Source organism: Alligator sinensis, unplaced genomic scaffold (assembly GCF_000455745.1).
Source record: "Alligator sinensis unplaced genomic scaffold, ASM45574v1 scaffold752_1, whole genome shotgun sequence".
NCBI classification, from domain to species: domain Eukaryota; kingdom Metazoa; phylum Chordata; order Crocodylia; family Alligatoridae; genus Alligator; species Alligator sinensis.
Window position 1 is genome coordinate 2,571,817 of NW_005842000.1, and position 20,814 is coordinate 2,592,630.

At 38.7% G+C, this 20,814-nt stretch overlaps 1 protein-coding gene across 4 annotated transcripts in view; it reads left to right on the forward strand.

Moving 5' to 3' along the window:
* ZBTB46 (zinc finger and BTB domain containing 46) overlaps window positions 1-20,814 on the forward strand; it is an 80,486-nt gene that overhangs the window by 15,898 nt on the left and 43,774 nt on the right. For all 4 annotated transcript variants that reach the window (XM_025201651.1, XM_006021663.3, XM_025201652.1 and 1 more), the window contains exon 3: window positions 6,262-7,231. In XM_025201651.1, coding sequence (XP_025057436.1) covers window positions 6,295-7,231 — 937 coding nt within the window. In that variant the 5' untranslated portion in view covers window positions 6,262-6,294. The remainder of the gene's footprint in view (window positions 1-6,261; window positions 7,232-20,814) is intronic.

The following is a 20,814-nucleotide window of genomic DNA, read 5'->3' on the forward strand; positions in this document are numbered from 1 at the left end:
TTATAATATCCTGACACCATATCTGTCTAACTTTCTTTAGCTGTTAATGGCTTTGTTCATGCTTCTTATTGCTATTCAGTCCTTTTAGGAGCTATGCTACATTTATACGCTGTGTGAAATTTAGACCTAAATAAGTTGATTTGGCATTAAGATCTCATATGGAGTATTGGAAAACTTTGATCAGCTCAGGTTTAAATACGTTCTTCTAAGTGAGAATCCATCTTTATAAAAAAATTACTTCACCGTCAAATATTCTTTTATGGAGTTCTCCCTTTAGTTGATTTTCTGTGAAAAATTGTTCTGTTAATAGAGAGGTGTCTGGTTACCAGGTAGGACAGAAAAACAAAGACTTAACATCACAAAGCAGTGTGTAGAATTAGGACACAGGAGAGCAGCGTTTTGAAGCTTCCTGAATTTTTTTTAACTACTAGCAAATTGCCTTAAATTTTAACTTGGATTAATTCCCTTGTGATCCTTGACCTTAAACAGGCGCTTTGGCTTGAAATGGGTAGACAAAAAACTAATTAATTCTTCTGAATTTGAGGCATATTTAGTTTTCTTCCCCCAAAGACTTCACATATTAAAAAAAAAAAAAAGTATAATGGTACTGCAAACATTGTGAATATAGAACAGTGAACATAGGTTGGCATATATGGTGACAGGTAGATCAAGATGTGTATATAGCAGTGTTTCTGTCAGACTGGAAGATGTTAAATTGTATTGATCAAATTGAGTACAAGTTGCCATTGCTTATGTATCTGAAGGTGACATAATATGGCCTGCTGTCATTGCAGTGGCCACTAGTCCTTATAATTGGTACCTCTTTTAAAACAAGTTTGCAAAGCGAGGAAAATAGTTTTGTATTTCATTGTGGCAATAGCTTTCTTTAGAAAAGCCTTCCAGAAGTTTGTGCAAAGACTTATTACCAGACTCACTTATAAAAAAAAAAAAAAACAAAAAAAAAACAAAAAAAAACCACAAACAAAGAAACAAAACAAAACCAAAAAACAGTGAGAGAGAGATACCAGCTTTCCTTCCAGTGGTAAGAAAGTATCTGCTTTTACACATCCTTTTTAGCAATTTCAATGGTTGGGTAATTTTTCTTAGGGCCATCTTACCTTTTTCCCTCATGCAGATGAACCTAAGAAAATAAAAAGACTAGAAAATGTTCAGTATGCATCACATCTTTTTGCATCATTCAAGCTACGCTGCTTTACTTTCAAGGGCTTTCATGCACTCTGCAGCCTATCACTTCTCATCCTGTATCAAGCCATCAGGATCCCAATCTGTGCCTGATGTGGGCTGTGGAAACTGGCATCTAGTTCAGCTTCCAAAGAAAGCACTTGTATGCATCCTCCCCTGCTTCGGAGAAGCTCCCCATAAGTAGCCCTGCAAGTAGAAAGTTGCTTTGCTATCATTCAGTATCCCCCTCCCTAAAACTCTTCTGTGATGCCAGCAAAAACCCTAGATGATGTATAGGCCGCTTGTGTGCCTTATTCTGAAAAATACTGTCTTGATTCCCTTTCATCTGTTTCCATCTGTTCCCTCTTGTTTCAAACTTGGGCCATAAGTTCTTTGAGGCGGGGACAATCTTTTTGCTCTGTTTGTACAGTGCTGGGGCATTGGATTCCTGGCCTATGACTAGAGCTCCTATATGCTGCATATTAACACACATTTATATTTATTTGCAGTAAGCCTCCTCCCAAAGAAATTGAGCCTGGTTTCCAACACTCTTACCACTTATGTACTTAATATTTGAGTAGCTCCTAGAATAGGAACAGAATAATTTGAACATCTCCATGGTTTGTTGCTGTTTCCCACTCCAGACTGGCGTGAACTGCCTGTAGCCTGCCTGAGGATGCCACAGCTACTTGTGCTTGCTCCTCTTTGTTTGGTGCAGTGTTCCTGTCAGCCCTCCACCTTGCAGGGCCTGATTCCACAGAGTCTGCCCTAAGAAACTTTAGTGAGGAAGTGGTTTTACCCTTCAGAATGTATCCTCCCACCTTCTGCTCTTTTTCAGTACTGTCAGAAATATGGTCAAACAAGGCAGGATGCTTTCCTATTAGTGTCCTTGTGTTCATTCTTCTTGGCTTGCCCAGAGGGCATCTTCTGTCAAGGTCTTGGTTGGCTGGGAGAGAGGGCAGTGCTGTATCTTTTTGCCTCTAGAAACAGTGAAAATCACTGAGACACTCTCATTTGCTGAGGCTAGCACGTGCCATGTCTGTAAACAGCACAAGGCTAGTAGAACAGTTGAGTTAACCTGAATTACTGTAATATCAGAAAAGGACAATTTTAAAAGCCCTGCTTTAAAAAGGCAGTAAGGGATGATTAAGTATGTAATCAGTCTAGCAGAGATCCCTTCCAGCCCACATCTGTCTAGACATTTACGATGTTTCTATCACTGTGGCTCTTCTCTTGGAAGATAACTCTAGCATTAAGGTACATCGGAAAGGTCCAACAGAGTAATCAGCAGACAATAGACAAAGGAAAAACTTACATGTATCCAAATATAAGTAGTGACAGTGATCTTCTGTATCAAATGGCAGGAGAATTACCTGAGTTCCAAATGGAAAGTATTGAAGAAGAAATCAGAACGGCTGTTACTACTTAAGACTCCTCAAGACTGGTGAAGATATGAATTATTATCAATAAAATATTTCTGTAGCAAATTGTGAAGGGAAGGCATCTCGTACCATGGGGCAGAACTTTTAAACCATTTTCCAGACGGGTACAAAAAAAAATGCTCCCTTTCATACTGATTTTGATATCAGAATGGCAACACAAAAGGGAAAAGTTGGACTCTCTTAAGCCTTCATAACTATATTGTGAAGGGTTTGGGGTTTTTTTGGGAGGGGTTGCATCTTCCTCAGAAGCTTTCGTAATGACAGCCATTGAAGATGGGATAGATGATGAACAACTTAATTTATTCTATGTGACAATTCCCCTTTGTTTTGTAAAAATAGATGCAGTAGCCTCTAGCCTACCTGTCCTCCTCCCTGAAAAGGACTCCCCAAGAGCTTTCTTGTACAGAACTCAAAGGAACTATTAAGGAACTATTAAGTTGTGGCAGCTGTGTTCAAATCACTGGTTGGATAATTTCTAGCCTGGATACCTCCAACAAGTATTTTTCCTCTGCAAGATGAAATACTTAAGAATTAATTTTCCAGTGCTCTCACATTTTGGTTTTCATCTGATCCTTTTCTGTACAATTTCAATCAAGTTGGTTTTCAATGGAATTTCAACACACCTATATTTGAGGACTGCAGGGTAGATTTCCATAATCAGCAGGTAATGTCATCCAGGTATTTTACAGGTACTTTGGATTAGTCCTCTGCCTGTTGGCTTAAAAAAGACTAGGTTGTGCCTTATTCCAGAGGATGAGAATCTCTAGGTCTGGCTTCTCCAAATGGAGTTCAGTTATTATAAAAAAAATATGCCACTACAGTTCTGTCTGTTCAAGGATTCATCCTTCCGTTGGGGAAGCTAGTCCCTTCCAAAGATCCTTAGTGGAAGGTGATCTAACAAAGTTAGTCGTTGCTTCAAGAAGGTGAAAACCTCTGTTCCCACATACTGTACCTAAATGATCCTGTGGAGACCAGTAGATGTCCTGAGTTGTCAGGAAGATCCTTCAGAAGGAGAGGGTATAACTATTTTGCTTCATGTCCTTTTCTCTTCTTTATTATAATTATTATAATGAAAGTATTGGGTTGCAGTTAAAACATCCTGCTCTCCAAGATGATTAATAATCAGACAATAATATCATGTGTATTTCAAGGGGAATTCTCCCTCCACTTTCCTCCCCAATCGAACACAATTTTCATCTTTTACTTTTTGTCATGAATGCTTCTATGGGTGTATGTTTGTTGGAGGTGGAAATTGAGACAACCATGACTTACAAGGCACATGGATATTATAGCAAATATAGTATAACAGTTCAGATTTTAAGAGGCAGAGGAACTTTAAAAAGTTAAAGGAACTGTCTGTGTTGATTTTTGGGGCCATGTATCTCTAATGTTGTTAAGCCTTTGCACAGTACTGATGACTCTTCTTTATATGAGGTTAGGTCTGCCTGATCAAAGTCCAGTCATAAAGCCAGACTTGTTCCCTTCTAGAAAAACTGTCTGGAGCAGATGGGTCTTTATTTTAAATAGGTGACTGAAAGCTAATCCAGCTTTCTGAAAATGTCCTTATTTCTCCAGCTTCTCTCTTAAAAAATATGATTGTGAATATCAAGTTCTTCTGTATCGTGTTATCTGGAGTCATTTCATGTGCATTTGGTAGATGAATGCAAACTGTCAGTTAGATGCCTACCTGGCGTCTGGTATATAATTATGTATAGATATGCAAATTTAGTCATGTGTACACAATTCTAAAAAAATATTTAAATGGCTGTTTCATATTGTTTGTTTGAGTCTAATACCCACACATTGTTATGTCAAAGTTCAGTTTCTGAATGAAATGAGGAAATATGCTTTATTCTGTAATAGAGCATCCCATGGGCTCAGGACTTTGCATGTTAGGGTCTCACTGCTCAAACAGCACTTTAGAATAATATTTTGTTACAGTGGGCTCCAAACAGAAGCATAAAGACAGGCAGAATCTCTGGTGGAGAGTCTAGCATTATGGAATTGCACACATGGCGGAGATTGTGAAACTAGTTCATATGGAAGTGAGGTATTGGCACAAATTACAAGCCTGTCCTGACTGCAAGCTTCATGTGCATTGTTTTGTTTTTTTAGGCCCGGATTAAGCCTAAATTAGAAGGCTTTTTACATGAGTGGTAGGACTTTTTAATGAGCATTATGTCAACAAAGAAGTATCTTGAGACATTAGCAGGTTTATTCTCCTTTGATGGGGGGGCCTGAATGGATAGCAAGCTTAACTCATAGCATCATCAGAAGTAAATTAAGTTGCATCTGGTTTAAATTTAAATTATTTAATATATGGAAATTACATGTGTATTGTGCCTACACTTTAGTGGCCTATAAAAACTTAAATATTAATTTATCATTTTGCTGCTTCATATTCTTTGAATTTTATTCTATCTGCAATATGGGGAAAATGATTAAATTTTAGTTAAGGCTAAAATGTTTATTTTAAAACTTTCTTCTAAATAAATAAACTTGATGGAGAACTTAAGAGGCAATGAAAACATCTTTTGGCAATTACTGTATGTTTAGCTTTAAAAACAAACACACCCTAAGACATTGGGGCCTGCACATTTGGGTGTTTGTTGGGCTGAGTGCAACACCTACTCCTTGGAGGTTCCTACTGCAGGGCTTCTGAAGGGTGGGGAAAGCCCAGTAAATCTTCATCAGTTTTAATGTGTTGCCTACAGCTTCCATCATAGAACTGCCTTTAGGTATGTGACCATAGGATCTGATAAACAAAGGTGTTTTACTGATCCATGTTTGAGAGAGGGGAGAGGTATTTAGATATGTAGAGAATAACCTCTTCAGTTCAAAAGGGACACTTAATGAGGAAATGGTACACTAATCCTGTCCTATGTTATAATGCTAAAAATGTCTTGATCTCACAGAAAAGAAGTTAAAGTTCAGGCAAAATAGCTTCCTAGCCTTTGTATGTTACTGATTCATTCTATTGGGTGGGAATTTGAAGCTTTCTGAAATGTGGTCTCCAATCTGTCTATTGTTCTTCTGACACCTGACAGCATTTATAGCCCCACAGCACCAATATAGCAAGAAAAATAGCTAGTTTCAATTGGCTTTTACTGTTTGAGGATTTAAACTATTCAGTGTGCTATACATAATACTTTTTCCCTGCGGAACTACTGCCACAGAATGCTATTTGGTATTTTGCATCTATCAGTGTAGTTTTATTTCTAGTCTTTTTTTTTTTTTTAACCAAACCTTAAATGGTAAAAACTGACAGGCATTTTACCAAGGCAGTTTCAGTAATTTAGTGGCACATTTCTACAATAATTCTATGATAATTTGAAGTATGGTCTCTGGTATGTAATGTCTCGTTGAGACTACTGCCTTTCAGAGCATTGAACTTCTGTTTTGATGTCTCTTAATAATGTGAATTATTTGAATAACTGGTAAGGAAAATACATCATATTAGGAGTGCACAATCTACGGTAAGCAATAAATTGTGTTTTGCTTATAGACTAATCCTTGGAGACTATTTAGTTCCATGCAGTTTATTTTTCATAGAAGTATTGTGTATAAAATAAGTCTTTTAGATTTGCACTGTATTTGAATATAACACTTTCACTCCCTCCCGCCCCCCTCCAAACAGGATCTGTGGAAAAGGAAACAGAACGATTCCCAAATGAATAACCGAAAGGAAGATATGGAGATTGCCTCCCATTACCGTCATCTACTTCGTGAGCTCAATGAGCAGAGACAACACGGCATCCTCTGTGATGTTTGCATTATAGTGGAAGGGAAGATCTTCAAGGCTCATAAAAATGTTTTGCTCGGGAGTAGTCGGTACTTCAAGACGCTGTACTGCCAGGTGCAGAAGACATCCGACCAGGCAACAGTCACTCATTTAGACATTGTAACCGCACAGGGCTTTAAAGCAATCATTGACTTCATGTATTCTGCACACCTAGCATTGACCAGCAGAAATGTCATTGAGGTCATGTCAGCTGCTAGCTATCTGCAAATGACTGATATTGTCCAAGCCTGTCACAATTTCATAAAAGCAGCTCTTGACATAAGCATAAAATCTGATGCCTCAGATGACCTTGTTGACTATGAACTTGGAGCTCCTTCCAGCAGTAGTACGGATGCTTTGATCTCAGCAGTCGTGGCTGGCAGGAGTATATCTCCATGGTTAGCTCGGAGAACGAGTCCAGCAAACTCCTCTGGAGATTCTGCCATCGCTAGCTGTCACGAAGGAGGGAGCAGTTATGGAAAAGAGGATCAGGAACCAAAAACTGATAGCCACGATGACATTTCATCCCAGTCTCTTTGGTCCAGTGACATGGGTTACGGGTCTCTACGTATCAAAGAGGAGCAGGTTTCACCGTCGCATTACGGAGGGAATGAATTACGTTCTGCCAAGGATAGTGCAATACAGAACGCTTTGTTGGAGCAAGGAGCAGGGGATGGCTGGCAGCCCACAGGACGCAGAAAGAACAGAAAAAATAAAGAAACTGTGCGTCACATTACTCAGCAAGTAGAGGATGACAGCAGGGCAAGCTCTCCCATGCCATCTTTTTTACCTGCCTCAGGATGGCCATACAACAGTCGTGACACAAGTAAGTCTTTTTATTTAATTTCCAGCAGCGACTGCTCTAGTAATGTTAATAGTCATCTTCATTGAAGTGCTGTCATTTCATAGTGGAACACAGGAGCTTTGTGTCTCTAGGTCGGTTACTCCTACTGTGCCCGGGTCGGTGGGAACCTGAAGTCAGAGCTCTCTGATAAGTGTTCATTTGTCTGCAAAATGAATCTGTAGTTTCAGTCTGCTCCTCAGGTGGCTGTAGAAGTTGTCAAAAATGTAATGTAATTAGCAGTCTTGGTGAGGTAAGATTTGACACGGCTTGCCCACCTGGTAGAATAACTGAGTCAGGTCAGTGCTGAGAACGTTTCTTTTATAAGGAATGAATATCAGTTTCTCCTTTAAATACTGCCATTGAGCACTGGATAGACAAAGTTTAAGGGCAGTATAGTATCCATATTTTTTCTTTATATCAAACATCAGTATGAGTATTTCTAGTCTTTCAGTGGATGATTTTCAATATGTGGAGAGGGAGGAAACACGTTCCTGAGCTCTTGAATTTTCAGCAACTATTCTTCTATTTTCAGAATAAGGTTGTCCAGCTATCTTTGTTAAGCACCTGTTATTTTAGACCAAAGGATGTTTACCTGGAAATGTTATGCCTTGGATTTTTTGAGAAGTTGGAGGGAGAGAGAGGTGTCTGCATGCCACTGAATTGCATGAAAACTGGATGTACAGCAACTTGTGCCTTTGTCAAAATCCCAGGGTCTGTCAACAGCTAAAAAAATTGTTCTACTTCATGCTGGGATGTAAAAGCAAGAAACAGAGGGGTTGTGTATGACTGCTTTTCAAAAATCTTGTAAGAAAGAGGTAAAAATGTTGAGGGTGGAGGGCAGGGGACTCTATTTCTGATGATATTTGAATTTGCACAACGTGTTAACATGGTAGCTTTGGATATTTGTGATTTGAAATTTGAGTGTTAAATGCCTTGACATCAAATTTTGTGAAACATGTGATACTTTTTAAATTTATTCTTTATTACCTTTATTTACCTTTATTTGTACTGTAACAGTTTGATATGCCATCTTGATCATTCCAATAGCCCGGTAACGCAAATTAAACTATTCTGGTTCTAACTAACAGTGTCAAATGACTTTAATATTAAGATTAATCTCTAATAAATGGACCTTGGAGTCATAATCCTCAGACTTCAGGGTACTCTTCAATAAAGACTCAAAGTTGACTGCCTGTGATACTATTCAAGCATAAATATTTCTTGCTCACACATCACCCTGTAAAAGTGACTCAAGCATTTATTCTATCCATGCAGTAGATGCTTTTTGGACAGCTTTAGAGTAAACTACATGTATATTTATTTGACTGACTACAAAAATAGGCTGCAGCACTAATAGTAGGAATAAGTTCATGGATCACTTTACAAGTACTATTTTTTAAAGCATAAGTCAAAGAATCGATAATAAAATAAGAGTTTCTACTGTTGGAATTAATATCTGTATCATTCAGTTCCTAATTGTTAAAGTACTGAACAGTATTTAATTAAAAGAAATAGAGGTCTGTTCAGTTTCTTGGGGATGGGAAGGGGAAAGTTTCCAGTGCAGTGTTGTTTTAGTTGCTTCAATATGGATACTGTCAGATAGCTGAGACCCTAATGTGTTTTCTTATGTTGGCACCTACAGGCTTGAATTATTAGTCCTTTTTTTAAAAATGAAACCTTGAAATATTTAATCTTTTCACCAGTTTGTGTAAACCAGAAAGAGAAACTTGAAACAATTTTCACTTTTCCAAATTTCCAAATTAAATGACATGCTCAGAATAACAATTTATTTAACTAATGAGGATTGTCCATGCTAACAAGGATCTTCCCATATCATAGCTGCACCTTCTGAGCCCCATGGTCCCCAGCCTTGCTAGAGAAAGGGGATGTGTGTGGGTGACCTGTGGTCTCTCCACCTTAGTAGGTAGGGAGATGACCCACTGGATATTTAATCCTGTTCTTTGTACTGTTGAAGAGTCATGCAGTCTTTTTTTTTTCAATGGGCCTAGTATTTGCTGCATGGGCAGACTCTGGATCCAGTGCCCTTTTCCATAGTTCTTTGGGTGTTTACTAGTACCCAACATCCATGCAGTGGCAAGATTGAACTTTATGTATTTAAGATAAAAAGTTGTTTTTTCTCTCTAGCCTGTACTTGTTCTTGGGTTTTTGGTGGTGGTGGTGTGGTGTTTTGTTTTTAAATGTCTGGATGCATCCTGTGTTTGGTATTTGAGCTGCTTGCCAACGGCAAGTTTTCCTCCTTTGTCTAATTCCACAGATATTCTGAGTGACATCGAGTAGGCCACTCATACAAGCTTACCTCTCACTTCTGATAAGGGGAGAATGGGGAAAAAAGCCAATTTCGCTAACTGCTTCTCCCCCACATGTGGGGCTTTTTTGCATCTAATATTTCCCATCTCCAGCAGGTGGAAGCAACCCTCTTATTAGCTGCTAGGGATCTGCTTAAGTTAGTCATTGATGCTTTTACACTTCTTTAGGTTCTTGACTTTCATATTTAATCTAGAGTCCAAATGTAGACTAGAGATTTCACAAACATACAGACAGTTACCATCCATGAAGAAATAATAATCTGTATTAACAAGTGCTTGCAATATACAGGCAAGGAGTTTGAAGTGATGTTTAGCGTGTATTATGTAAGATTTCCTTTAAAAATCTAGCTTTGCCTGCTGTGATTTAACAAGATATTTTTCTTTTTCAAACTGGCTTCACTTTTTTATGTATAATAATTACTTGTTGCTTTTGCCTGTTGGAAGTTTCCTTCTCTACACTGTCCACAACAAAGGAGAAGTAATGCCTTGGCACTGAAGGGATTGGCACTTGATATGTCATGGCAGTAGACACGTTAGAAATACCTACGAAAAAACTATCTAAAATCTTTTTTTTTTTTTTTTTAATATTGTGAGGCTTGGTTACAATTTTTCCTATCCAGATGTAATAAGAAGCATTTTGAGACTTCAGGAAGTCTGATTTAAGAATAGTCGGGACAGTATTTTCAAAGTTTAATAGACCAAGGGTTACAACATGGACTCCCTGGTAGGTAGGCTGAAGGCTGATTGATGCATATTTTCCCCCCCTCCTCCAAGGCCATTAGTTCTTTATAGACTAAAAAGCACCGATGACTCATGGTAGAATTGTGTAGGGTCATCACTTGGTGTTCCCCCCCAAATTTTCATGATACCACGAAGGAGCTTAATTATATGGAGATCTTGCTTCATTCCCTGTCTCCTCAGTCCTTTTTAGTGCTGCATGATTGTTTAGGATGTTGTGCCCATAATTTTTCCTTCCTTTATACCTGGAATAAGTACTGCTGATTCCTTCCTTTATCTTTGTCTATTGATATCTAGAACAGTGTTTCTCTGCCAGGTTTTTTGGTACCCAGGGGAGCCGTGAAGCCCTTTTTAAGGGTGCAGTATAAGCACTGTTAGGTTTATACACCCACACAGGCTTTCACAAGATAAACTCAGAGGTTTCAAATAGGAATCCATAATGTCACAACCATTCTGACCCAAGTTTGTTGCAACGGAAGATTTACTCTATTTTTCTGTAGTAAAAAAGAATGAGTAAACACAAAAAGCTGGCATTTTCTGAGGGGTGTCTTGTGCCTAAAAAGGTTGAGAACTCTGCCTTGCATGTTCTTGTTCTGTGTTCATATTCCTAGCATATGCTATTTAGTTTCTGGGTTTGCAGTTATCCAGAGCAAAGGAGGATAGGGCTTGTGGGATATTGGTGCTCTGCTGTGAGAGATACAATAGGAACACCACTTTCTTTGAAGAAAAGAAACTAGACAAACCAAGGATGGGGTGTTTTTTTTATTTATTTATTTTTTGGTATTAAAGCCAAGGAAAAAGAAATAAATCCCTCCATTCTTTCATTAAGAGGACTTCTGGACATGTGAAAAGATGTGTGCTCCTTTATCTTAAGTTTCTTTTCTGCCCAAATGTATTAAAATAGCAACTTCTGAAACCTGAGCATTCCAATTGTGGGATCATCATCATAGAGCAACCAAATAGAAGCTTTTTAAAAAGATTTGCCTGGCTGGCTTAGTCTTTACTTTTTTTTTCATTTCAAACCCCTTAATATTACCAGACAACAAAAATGCTTTATCTTTGAACAGTTTTCTGTTTTTTGAGTGGTTTTTTCCCAAGGCGGCTGTTCAGTTAATGCTAGGAATATACCTTTTACAGGATTAAGGAGAGTCTGAGACTGAACTAAAGGATTTGATGGTATTAGAGGCTGGCCTCATAGAGGTCAATTATCTTCACTAGAAGAGCTGTTAGCCTTAAAGAACATGTGTTGCTTTTTACATATAATTGAAACTTTGTTTCTCCATGTGTGTGTGCCTGTGTGCTAAGGAATTTATTAATGTTTTGCTAATACAGATCAACTTGGACATAGTAATTCTTATTCAAGAATTTATTTAAAAGGGAGTACTCCCTGTTATCTTTTCACTTTTTCCAACATTGAGCTTGGAATGATGTTGTTGCTATGTCACATAGTCAGTGGCACAAAAACAAAAGATTTGTAAAAATAAAACTGAATAGTAGTTTTTAAAGACTCAAATTTTGGAACTTTTAATCAAGTTTCAATACCTAGTGCCCTTTGATTGAGAGAGAGAATTTACGCCCTTGAATGCAATAGTTGTATTATGAATAAATTTCTCTCATGCTTATATAAACCAAAAGCATTAATCCCATGGAAGTTAAAAGGGGATACATCTTCTTATGTAGGCTTCCAGATTCATCTGACATAACTGACCCATGTTTTGAAGATGGGCCTTGTGTTTTTCCTATTCATTCAGTATTAAAATGCTCTATAATTTTTTGACCCAAGAAACTCGGTTCCCCAGCTCAAATATTTTATGCTGTACAGTATTGTATTGGGAAACGGAGATGGTTCAAGCCTATTTTTCCCCGTCTGATTCAACACAGTCCTGCTGTCTGCCATGAGAGGCTGTCCACAAAGACTGAAGGGAAGTGGTATCATAAGATTCTCTTTCCTTTTCTCAGAAACCAAGCTCAAAAGAAAATTACTTGCTGGAGTTGTCTGTGAATAGCAGCTCATAATATTTTTATTATATATTGGGTTGTGCCAAAGGGATGGTTCTTGGATGGAGGCTGAGAGTCTCTGCTGCTCCCCTTCCACCCAACTTCAGGCTAGTGTTGGGCAAGAAGGTGTTTAGACCTAGCAGAGTGGGTCAGCTAGATGCACTCCAGGGAGGGGTTTTATTTGGGTTTTTTGTTTGTTTTTTTAAGAACAAGTAAGAAGATAGATGATATGCAGGAGTATTTGTAAATTTGAGTAGCAAAACCAAGGGAAAATATGCAGCCTCTTAATCCTCCAACAGTCGCACAGAATGTTTCAGTGCTCTCAGGATACAGCAGCTACTTCACTATTAAATGTTTAAGGAGTAGAGGAGAAAATGCCTGTAGGCTATCAGAGCAGTGCAAGAATATGGTGTTACTTTTCAAACTGAAGTGTCAAGATGTCAACAAGCTACTTCCAGTTTCACATTATAAGCACCAAAGAAAAAACCTAGTGAAATCCAGTACTGTGCTTTTAAGGTGGTATTAATGGAGCTAAGACAGACTTGGCTCTGAAGGAAGATTCTTTTTCACATTAAGTGGGTTTTTTTGACCGACACATTCCATCAGATTTCACTCTTTAGAATATTAAAATAGATTTTAATAAACAAAATGAGCACCTCTTAAATAAGAGACATGTATATTTACTCTTGGAATAAAAGATTAGAGAAAAACCATGACATTTCTGCACAAAACTGGTAAGAGTCCAGCTACTATACCTCTAATACTAGAACAAGCAGAATGAAAAATATACCTTTCAGGGGAAGGGGCAGGGCAAGGTGCCATGGGGGAGCCCAGCTGCTTAGTCTTGAGCTGTGATACTGGAAAGAGTTCCCTCTCCAGAGCAGTACGCTGAACCTCCTTGCAATTCAGCTACCCTGTAATATTTTTCTACTGAAAGTAAAGGCACTGCAGTCCAGATGTTGGCAGATGACAATCAGCCATGTATCGTATCAATGGCAGGGAGAGTTGCTCATTCATTTCCCTTCTGTAAGGAAACTGCTGCACTGTAGGGATGGCACGACCATTGCAGGGTATCTTTTGTGGCTCTTTACCTAGCAGACAAAATAACCATCTGGCATCTTACCTAAGCAGACAGTATCTTGCCAACCGTGCATCTTTGCTGAAGTCTCAAGTCCAAATTTAGCAGCTGATGGACTTGTTTGTTGATGGCAAGTGCCTCCTTTTGTGCTTCAGAGCGGATACTGGCTCAAGGACATTTTCTTTCAATCTTGGCTTCAAGGCAGTATTTTTCTCTCCCTCCCCCAAAGCCCAGGCTCATAAGGGATATCAGACTGGGTACAGCCATGGTACTGCTGCTCAGCTCAATGAGAGAGGCAAGTTCTCACCTCTATTGTATCAATCTACATGGTAGCAGGTTTATTTCCTTTATCTGCTCTCCCAAAACTGAAAACAAATGTAGGGCAAAAAAGGTGCAGCTTATGACTTCTTGGCCCCTTTTTTGCAACTTTCTCCCTCCTGGGACCTTAAATCGAGCTGTTGGCCTCATGAAACTCCCTTCGAGCCTTTACCCAGATGGTTTTGAGCACCCAAAGGTGGGGAAACAATCTCCTTGGTACCCATCGCCACAGTCAGGAGTGTTAGCAAGACTCAAGTGGCATATATCCTTTGCACAGCCTTCTGTGAGGATAAATTGGCAATGAGACACCTACCCTGAGTTTCTCACCAAAGTGGAACTAGACTTCTGTTTCAGCTACACCACCAACCTTCCCGACTTCTTCCTAAAACCAAAGATAAACCAAAAGCAATTCAGGAAATGAGCCATTTATTTGTAACATTAGATAAGGCTATGAAAGGTCTGGCTGGCTGTACCTAAAAATGGTGCTCAAGCATGGTGATCCAAAACAGGTGGTTCTGGCAGAATTGGAATCCAGTCATATTCTACACTTTATTTGAGGGATGAATAATACCAAATTACTTAAGCCCTTTTGTAACTTAAACAAGGGCTTCAGAAATTTTACAAAGCAGAAGTTTTACAAAAGATTTACAAAAGTAAAGATCTTACAAAAGATCTCTCTATAGCCAAGGGATGGAAATTCCTCTTTGCCTCCTTGAAACCTTAAGGCAGTGGTTCTCAACCTTTGTAGACTCAAAGCACCCCTCATTCATCTTGAAGCACCCATCAGAAAATGCCAGCACTTCATTTTCACGCATTTTTTGACTACAAAAAAATAATAGAGCAGTTTTTTCTGTTGTAGAGACCTTGGAAACACCACAGCAGGTAAGAATGTTTCTGATAGGGTTGGCAAGCTGGTCATTTGACCAGTCAAAGGTTAAAGCAATTTTACTGAAAAAACCCCTACATTTATTTGTAGCTTTCTTGGCTGAAAGTGATTTTTTTTTTTTTTTTTTTTTTTGTCTGTTGACACATTTCTTAATGAAAAATGTGTACTTTTTCTGCATTATTTCAACCTGTTGGCAGTTTTTTACTATTTTTGACTGATATTTGACCAGTTAGTTGACCAAACTTTATTTGACTGGCCAAATTACCTAACCTTAGTTTCTGATGCTTTGGATTCCTATTTGAAACCTCTGGGTTTCTTTTGAATCCTGTGTAGGTGGTTGCACTCTTAACAGTCTTATTATTGAACAACACCCCCATCGCACCCTTAAAAGGATCTTTTGGCACCCCAGGGTGCTGGAATGCACTGGTTGAGAATCACTGCCTTAAGGTATACGCCCTGTTCATCTTTGGGACTCCTGCTACTTATGAAAATGCATGGGTATATGGCTATGTTGGCACTTAGTACAAGGATGAATTTCTAAACCTAGGTAATTTAATTATTCAGCTATTTCCAAAACTGTTATTTGAACTATACTCTTAAATGTTTGTGTATATATAACATGCATACCACAAGCTTTCAGTTATTGATCACATTAATCATCTGAACTAGGCATTGCTACTATATCATTCTGGGAATTCAGTGCACATAAAGGTTATTGCTGCTCACAAGCACTTGAAGTTGTTTTTATGGAGTGGAAGTCACTGGGTTGATACGTGATGCTGTTTTTGTGTCGCCTGTTATCTATTATGTAAAATGGTTTGTTCTACAATAAAAAGAAAAATTTTAGAATTTTTCATTTAGCTAGTAAGGGTGATAGTTGCATGCTTATTTGTAGCAAGTATTTAATAGCTAAATATAAGGATATTATTTCATAAACTGTTCTTGTGATAATGAAGTCAGCTCAATCAAGAAATACAACAGCTGAAGGCCACCTGTGGTGAATAAGGGATAAATGGCTAGAGGAAATGAGTGACTAAATTATATATCATACATATGGGCATTTTAAAAGGGGAAAAAAACTGCAACTAATTTTCAAGTCACTTTCCAGGCAGCACTGATTTGTTTTGATATTACCCATCAATCATTGAATTTTGCTGGGCTTTTCCTTAAGTTTGCAATACTCATGTACATGTTGATATTCTTTTTTATAAAGGAGAAAGGAAGAATCGCTTGGAAACTTAATACTTCACAATTTTTTTAATAAAAAGTAGTAAATTTGATCAGGTACAATTCCTTTTATTTATACAGGTATGTAGTAAACAGACCCAGGCAATTCATGCTTTTGGTGACTCATCCATTAATTGGCCCTCTTTGGTTCTAATTACTGTATATTAAAATCTGTTTTCAACAGATTGTTGTTGTTGTTGTTGTTTTAGGAAATTGAGTTTACTACAAATTCATTTCTTAACCTTGGCATGCTTTCAGGTTTTTTTGAGAGAAGAATGGTATGGTTCCTATTGTGATATTTGGCAACATATTAGTCCACATTGTGGAGTAAGTGCCTTGGGTAATTAGAAGTAAAAATGTGAGCTGTGTTGGCTTAGGGTTCCTACCGTTCATATACGGTAGCTAATCATGTAAGCAGATTGTAAGAACTATTATTGCAAAACATATAATGTTCTAGCTTTACATGGTGCTTTGCAAATAGTCATTTTCTAAGTAATATGAGAAAAAACGCCAAACATTTTGAAGTAAGATTTATGGTGAGTAATGTTAATGGGGGAAGCGGAGGGAATATTACTTAAGTAGATGGACTTGGAAGAGATGGGGTTTAGCAGGTTGGTACAGGGAGACTCGGGTGTAAAAGGCTGATGAGAAAGCAGAGAATGAAGTAAAGGATGGAAAGAGGATTATGCTAATGTGATAGTGAGGCGTACGAAGTGGAACAAGAGAAAAAGTAATGGCAAATAAGTGTAATGTGAGGGAAGCTTGAACAGACCCTTTTGGTAAGAAGAAAGCACTTTAGTTTAATGTAGTGAAACAAGCCGGTGCAGGGACCGGAGGGTGGAACATCAGCACTGTTGGAGATGGATCGTGAAGAGGCAAGGCAGTGAGATTAGACAGGAGGTGATCATAATCCGAGTTCATGTTGGGTGCAAGTATAGGTGTTCAAAGATGATTAACATAGGCAGCTGCACAAAAACATACATTAACATGATATTTCTTACAAATGTTTTACACTTTTCTGTCTTGCCATCCCATAGTATCAAAGGGAAATGTAAAATGTGATATATCTGGTTTGTTTCATAAAAAATGTGATTTACAAATAAACTTGAATGACAACCCAGTTTTGTGGTGGGAGAGATTTTTGTCTGTAAGCAGTGATAATTATTAGTGTTCCTAGTTTCCTGTAAAACTTGAAGCATTTCACCCGTTAGAGCATTTCAAGCAGGGTGTCTGGCTACTTTCAGCTAGCGGAGGCTGCATACTTTTTGCTGTCTTCCTGAAGTTTGAATACCTAACTTAATTCCTCAGCTGAATTCCTCCCCAGGTGGGCATTGTAGGTAAAACTGCTGGATCAGGCTTCAGTTCCTGATTTTCTCACAGGATTTTCTTTGTGACCTTGAGCAGATCAATTAATCTTTGTCTCAGTTCCCCATTTAAAAGATGTCTATAAAGAAGAACCACGAAAAAGGAAGCATTAAACTACAAGCCCTTCAGAATCTCTTTCTAGGCCTAACACGGGAGGAAATACTTCATCTCTGGTTTAGTATCAAGAGCTAACGTTGCACAAATAGTTAAGATGCTACTGACTTCTTTCCCTTTCCCCCCACTCTCACACGCATGCACACCCCCGCTCTACTTCCAAATCCTATTACAGCACAACGAACCAGCATGCAAATTTTCTGTAATATCTTATTGTATCGTGCTAGTGTATGGGGATTTATCCTCAGGGGGAAAAAACTTGTAATATGAATTGGAAATATTTCAGACACCACAGAACTTTAGTTCTGTATTCTAGTCTGTTGAGGGGGGTGGTTGGAGAGTTTCTTTTGGAGCAATGCACAAATTTCATCTAGCTTCTGAGATTTCAAAAGCTTTTGCCACAGGAAACTGAACTTTGTTACATGGACTCTATTGTCTGTTAGCCTTCACCATTTTTTTTAAGTATTTGCAGATGAAATCTAAAACACTTTGAACTGTACTGCAGATACATGGAAAATAGTGCTGCTTCTGCATGCCTCTTCTAACCCTTCTTCCAGGCATGGGAGAGTGAACAACCTGTTTTGATCCTGACTGCTCCTACATAAGGTTAAAAGTTATTTTCTCTGCACTGTAGCCTCTCCCAACCCATATCTGTGAATCTAGTCAAGTTGTCTAAAATCTAAAAAAAGAACAAAAAATTGGCAAATTGCAGCTTTTATGAAGAAAATAAATGTATTAAAGCAGATGCTAAAAAAAGCCTCAGTAGGTGGCTATAGAGCATGGATTACGTGGTATTGAAATGTCTACAGCATGGCATGCAAATCTTAGTCTCTTACAGCCTACGCTGGTATCTGGCAGAGGAATTCATTCATTTGTCCATCGTGGTTCCTATGTGCACTCCACCTCCAGGAAGTCTGTCTATAGTAGGTGGTTGGCTTCAACAGTATGTGGCATTACTTCACTGTCTGCTTTCTTTTGCATCTCTCTCCTGCCCCCACCAGAAAACTTGCCCTTTATGAGAATTGTACTCACCAAGAACACATTTGAAATCTGTAAATTTTTGATGGCTGCTTATTTTAAACATAACGTGTTCCTGTCCTTAAGTATTCTCCAAGTGTTTCCCCCCCAAAATATGTTTTATAAAATTACTGAGCTTTTCTGTTAGGGTAACATCTGTCTTGGCAGACTTGGCTAAGATGTACTTGAGCAAATCTCCGCCTGGAGTGGGCCTGCTGTGAAACTTCTGTCCAGTAGCAATGATACAGAACAGTACGTTTTAAAATCCTAAACTCTCTTAACTTGCTAGATCAGAGTGCAGGGCCCAGTCCTGGCCCCATGCCATTCATCTGGCCTGTGGGGCCAAAAGGTTGGACACCTCTGGCTTAGACAGTGTAGAATAAACTGTACACTATACAGCAGGGACCGCTTCCATTTTTCCCTCTACCCCAAAAAGTTTCTTTGGACTTTTTCAAGTGGTGACTCCCAACCACCATATATGGCACAAAGGAGCACTCCCTTGTTGTCTTGTAATTAGTGGTTTTCGGGGAGTTCCTTCCCAAGTCACTTGTCGGTGAAAATGATGCCTCTCTATGTTCCTCCTCGTCTTAAATAGGAATATCCTTCTTTCAAATCAGCCTTCAAGAAGAACTGGTGTAAATAGTATTATTATGTAACAACTGAACAATGATTTTTGCTCCCAGAGGAAGGAAGGATGTGTTGCTTCTAAGTCTGAAGGGGCAGAAAATAAAACCAATTCCTTCACATACAGGGCATCTTTTAACATACGGGGGAGAGGGGAATTTTCCAAGACTCTCTAAATAGTAAAATTCCAGCTTCAGGGGAACTTTCCATTAATTGTTGAAGAGGAAGCTATTAACTTTCAACCCTGTGGTAAGGGATGGCAAATCACCAGAGAATTTCTTCCCTATTAAGTTGCCAATTCTTTTGGTCCATACAAAATTTAAAGAAAAGAAAAGAAAAGAAAAAACCTTGAGGAAATACGGCCAGGATAATTTCAGGAACAGTGTCCTGTTCAAAAACTGTCTTGCCCAGGCAGATGCTCCAATCTTACAATCTTTACATCTCCAATCTTCAAGTCCTTGTGTGGTCAGGGTATTTGTATACTTAGAAAAGCAGTGAGATGAGAGGGACGTTCAGTTTACTTGGTAGTTGGAAGCAATTATGGTTAAAACCAGATCACTTTACTCTTAGCATACTTTGCGTCTCAAAGATTACAGTGTGAAGAACAATCTGGTTTTAAATTAAGCAGTTCCCGATTTGTCAATCCATTTTGAACTGTTGATAGTTCCCCCTCTGCTCCAGGCTCATCAAAGCATCTGCTGCTTTGGACCTTGGCCCTCTACTGCCATGCGTAGCTCTGTTGAACAGACGTGTTTCAATGCGCTTATTAAAGCTTATTCAGCCCCTACCTCCCTGTTTTGTTTTACTTGAGCTGTCACAAAAGGAGGCATTAAACATTAAACTTGTGCAAGGCAAATAAGGGATTGTGCATCATCTAAAGAAAAATAATTGTACAACGTGGCTACCTAATTGCAGGACATATGAGGCTTTTGGGTGTAGCTCCTTCAAAGCAAAGTGCATGACGTTGTGAAGTGTATGCATGCATGCTGAAGTTTCCATATGTATTGTTCGGGAAAATCTGGCCCTGGGGTTTGTGCAGTGCAAGCTGGCAGCTTCTCCAAATAACTGTTTTTAAAAAGCTGCCTCCAAGACAGAAACTTCAGCATCTTTTTGCCAGATGCTTCGTTTTTGATATGATTTCCCATCTTTCATACCAAGTGTATTCTAGTCGGATGTCTTAACTATTCATTATAGGGATGGATCACTTTTATCATAGACAGAAAAGCACTGTTCAGGGAGCAGGATGCTGAGTTGATCTTTCCCCCACCTCCCTTCCATCATTGTGAGTGTAGTTAGTGATATAATATCATGGAGCAACGTTTCTTTACAGTTTGCTTTAAGGAAGCCAGTTTGAGGGTAAAAGGCTATGTAACAAGACTCTAGTTTCAGCGTTTTGCCTGCATACTTTAGGGAAAAATACAGAGCAATCTGCCCTTCTCGTCCTTTGAAAGAAGGAAATTGGATCTGTCCTCTGGAATATGATTGTGTTACCTATAGGTAAATGAAAGGTGAGGGAACTGCCCCTTCATTGAGTAGTTAATACTCGTTGCCAAAAGAGAGGATTCAGGATGCTCCTTCTCCCTCAAGTGCATATTTTGCTGCAGACCACCAAATGTACAGATGCCAGATAAAAAGGACCAATGACAACATTGGTAATTGTGGCCCCTCCATATCTTTGACAGATGGTGGTATTTGGTTCACCCATCTTGACAGCAGAGAAATACTAGCTTCTCTCAAACTACATATCCATTCCGCAGGCCTGTGACGTTTTTGCACTGAGGAATGAGGCAAATTCCCATCCCATTGTCATTTGCTTTCTTAGGCTGTTGGCCTAGTGGATATAAAATACCGAGCGTCTTTCAGCCCAGAATTT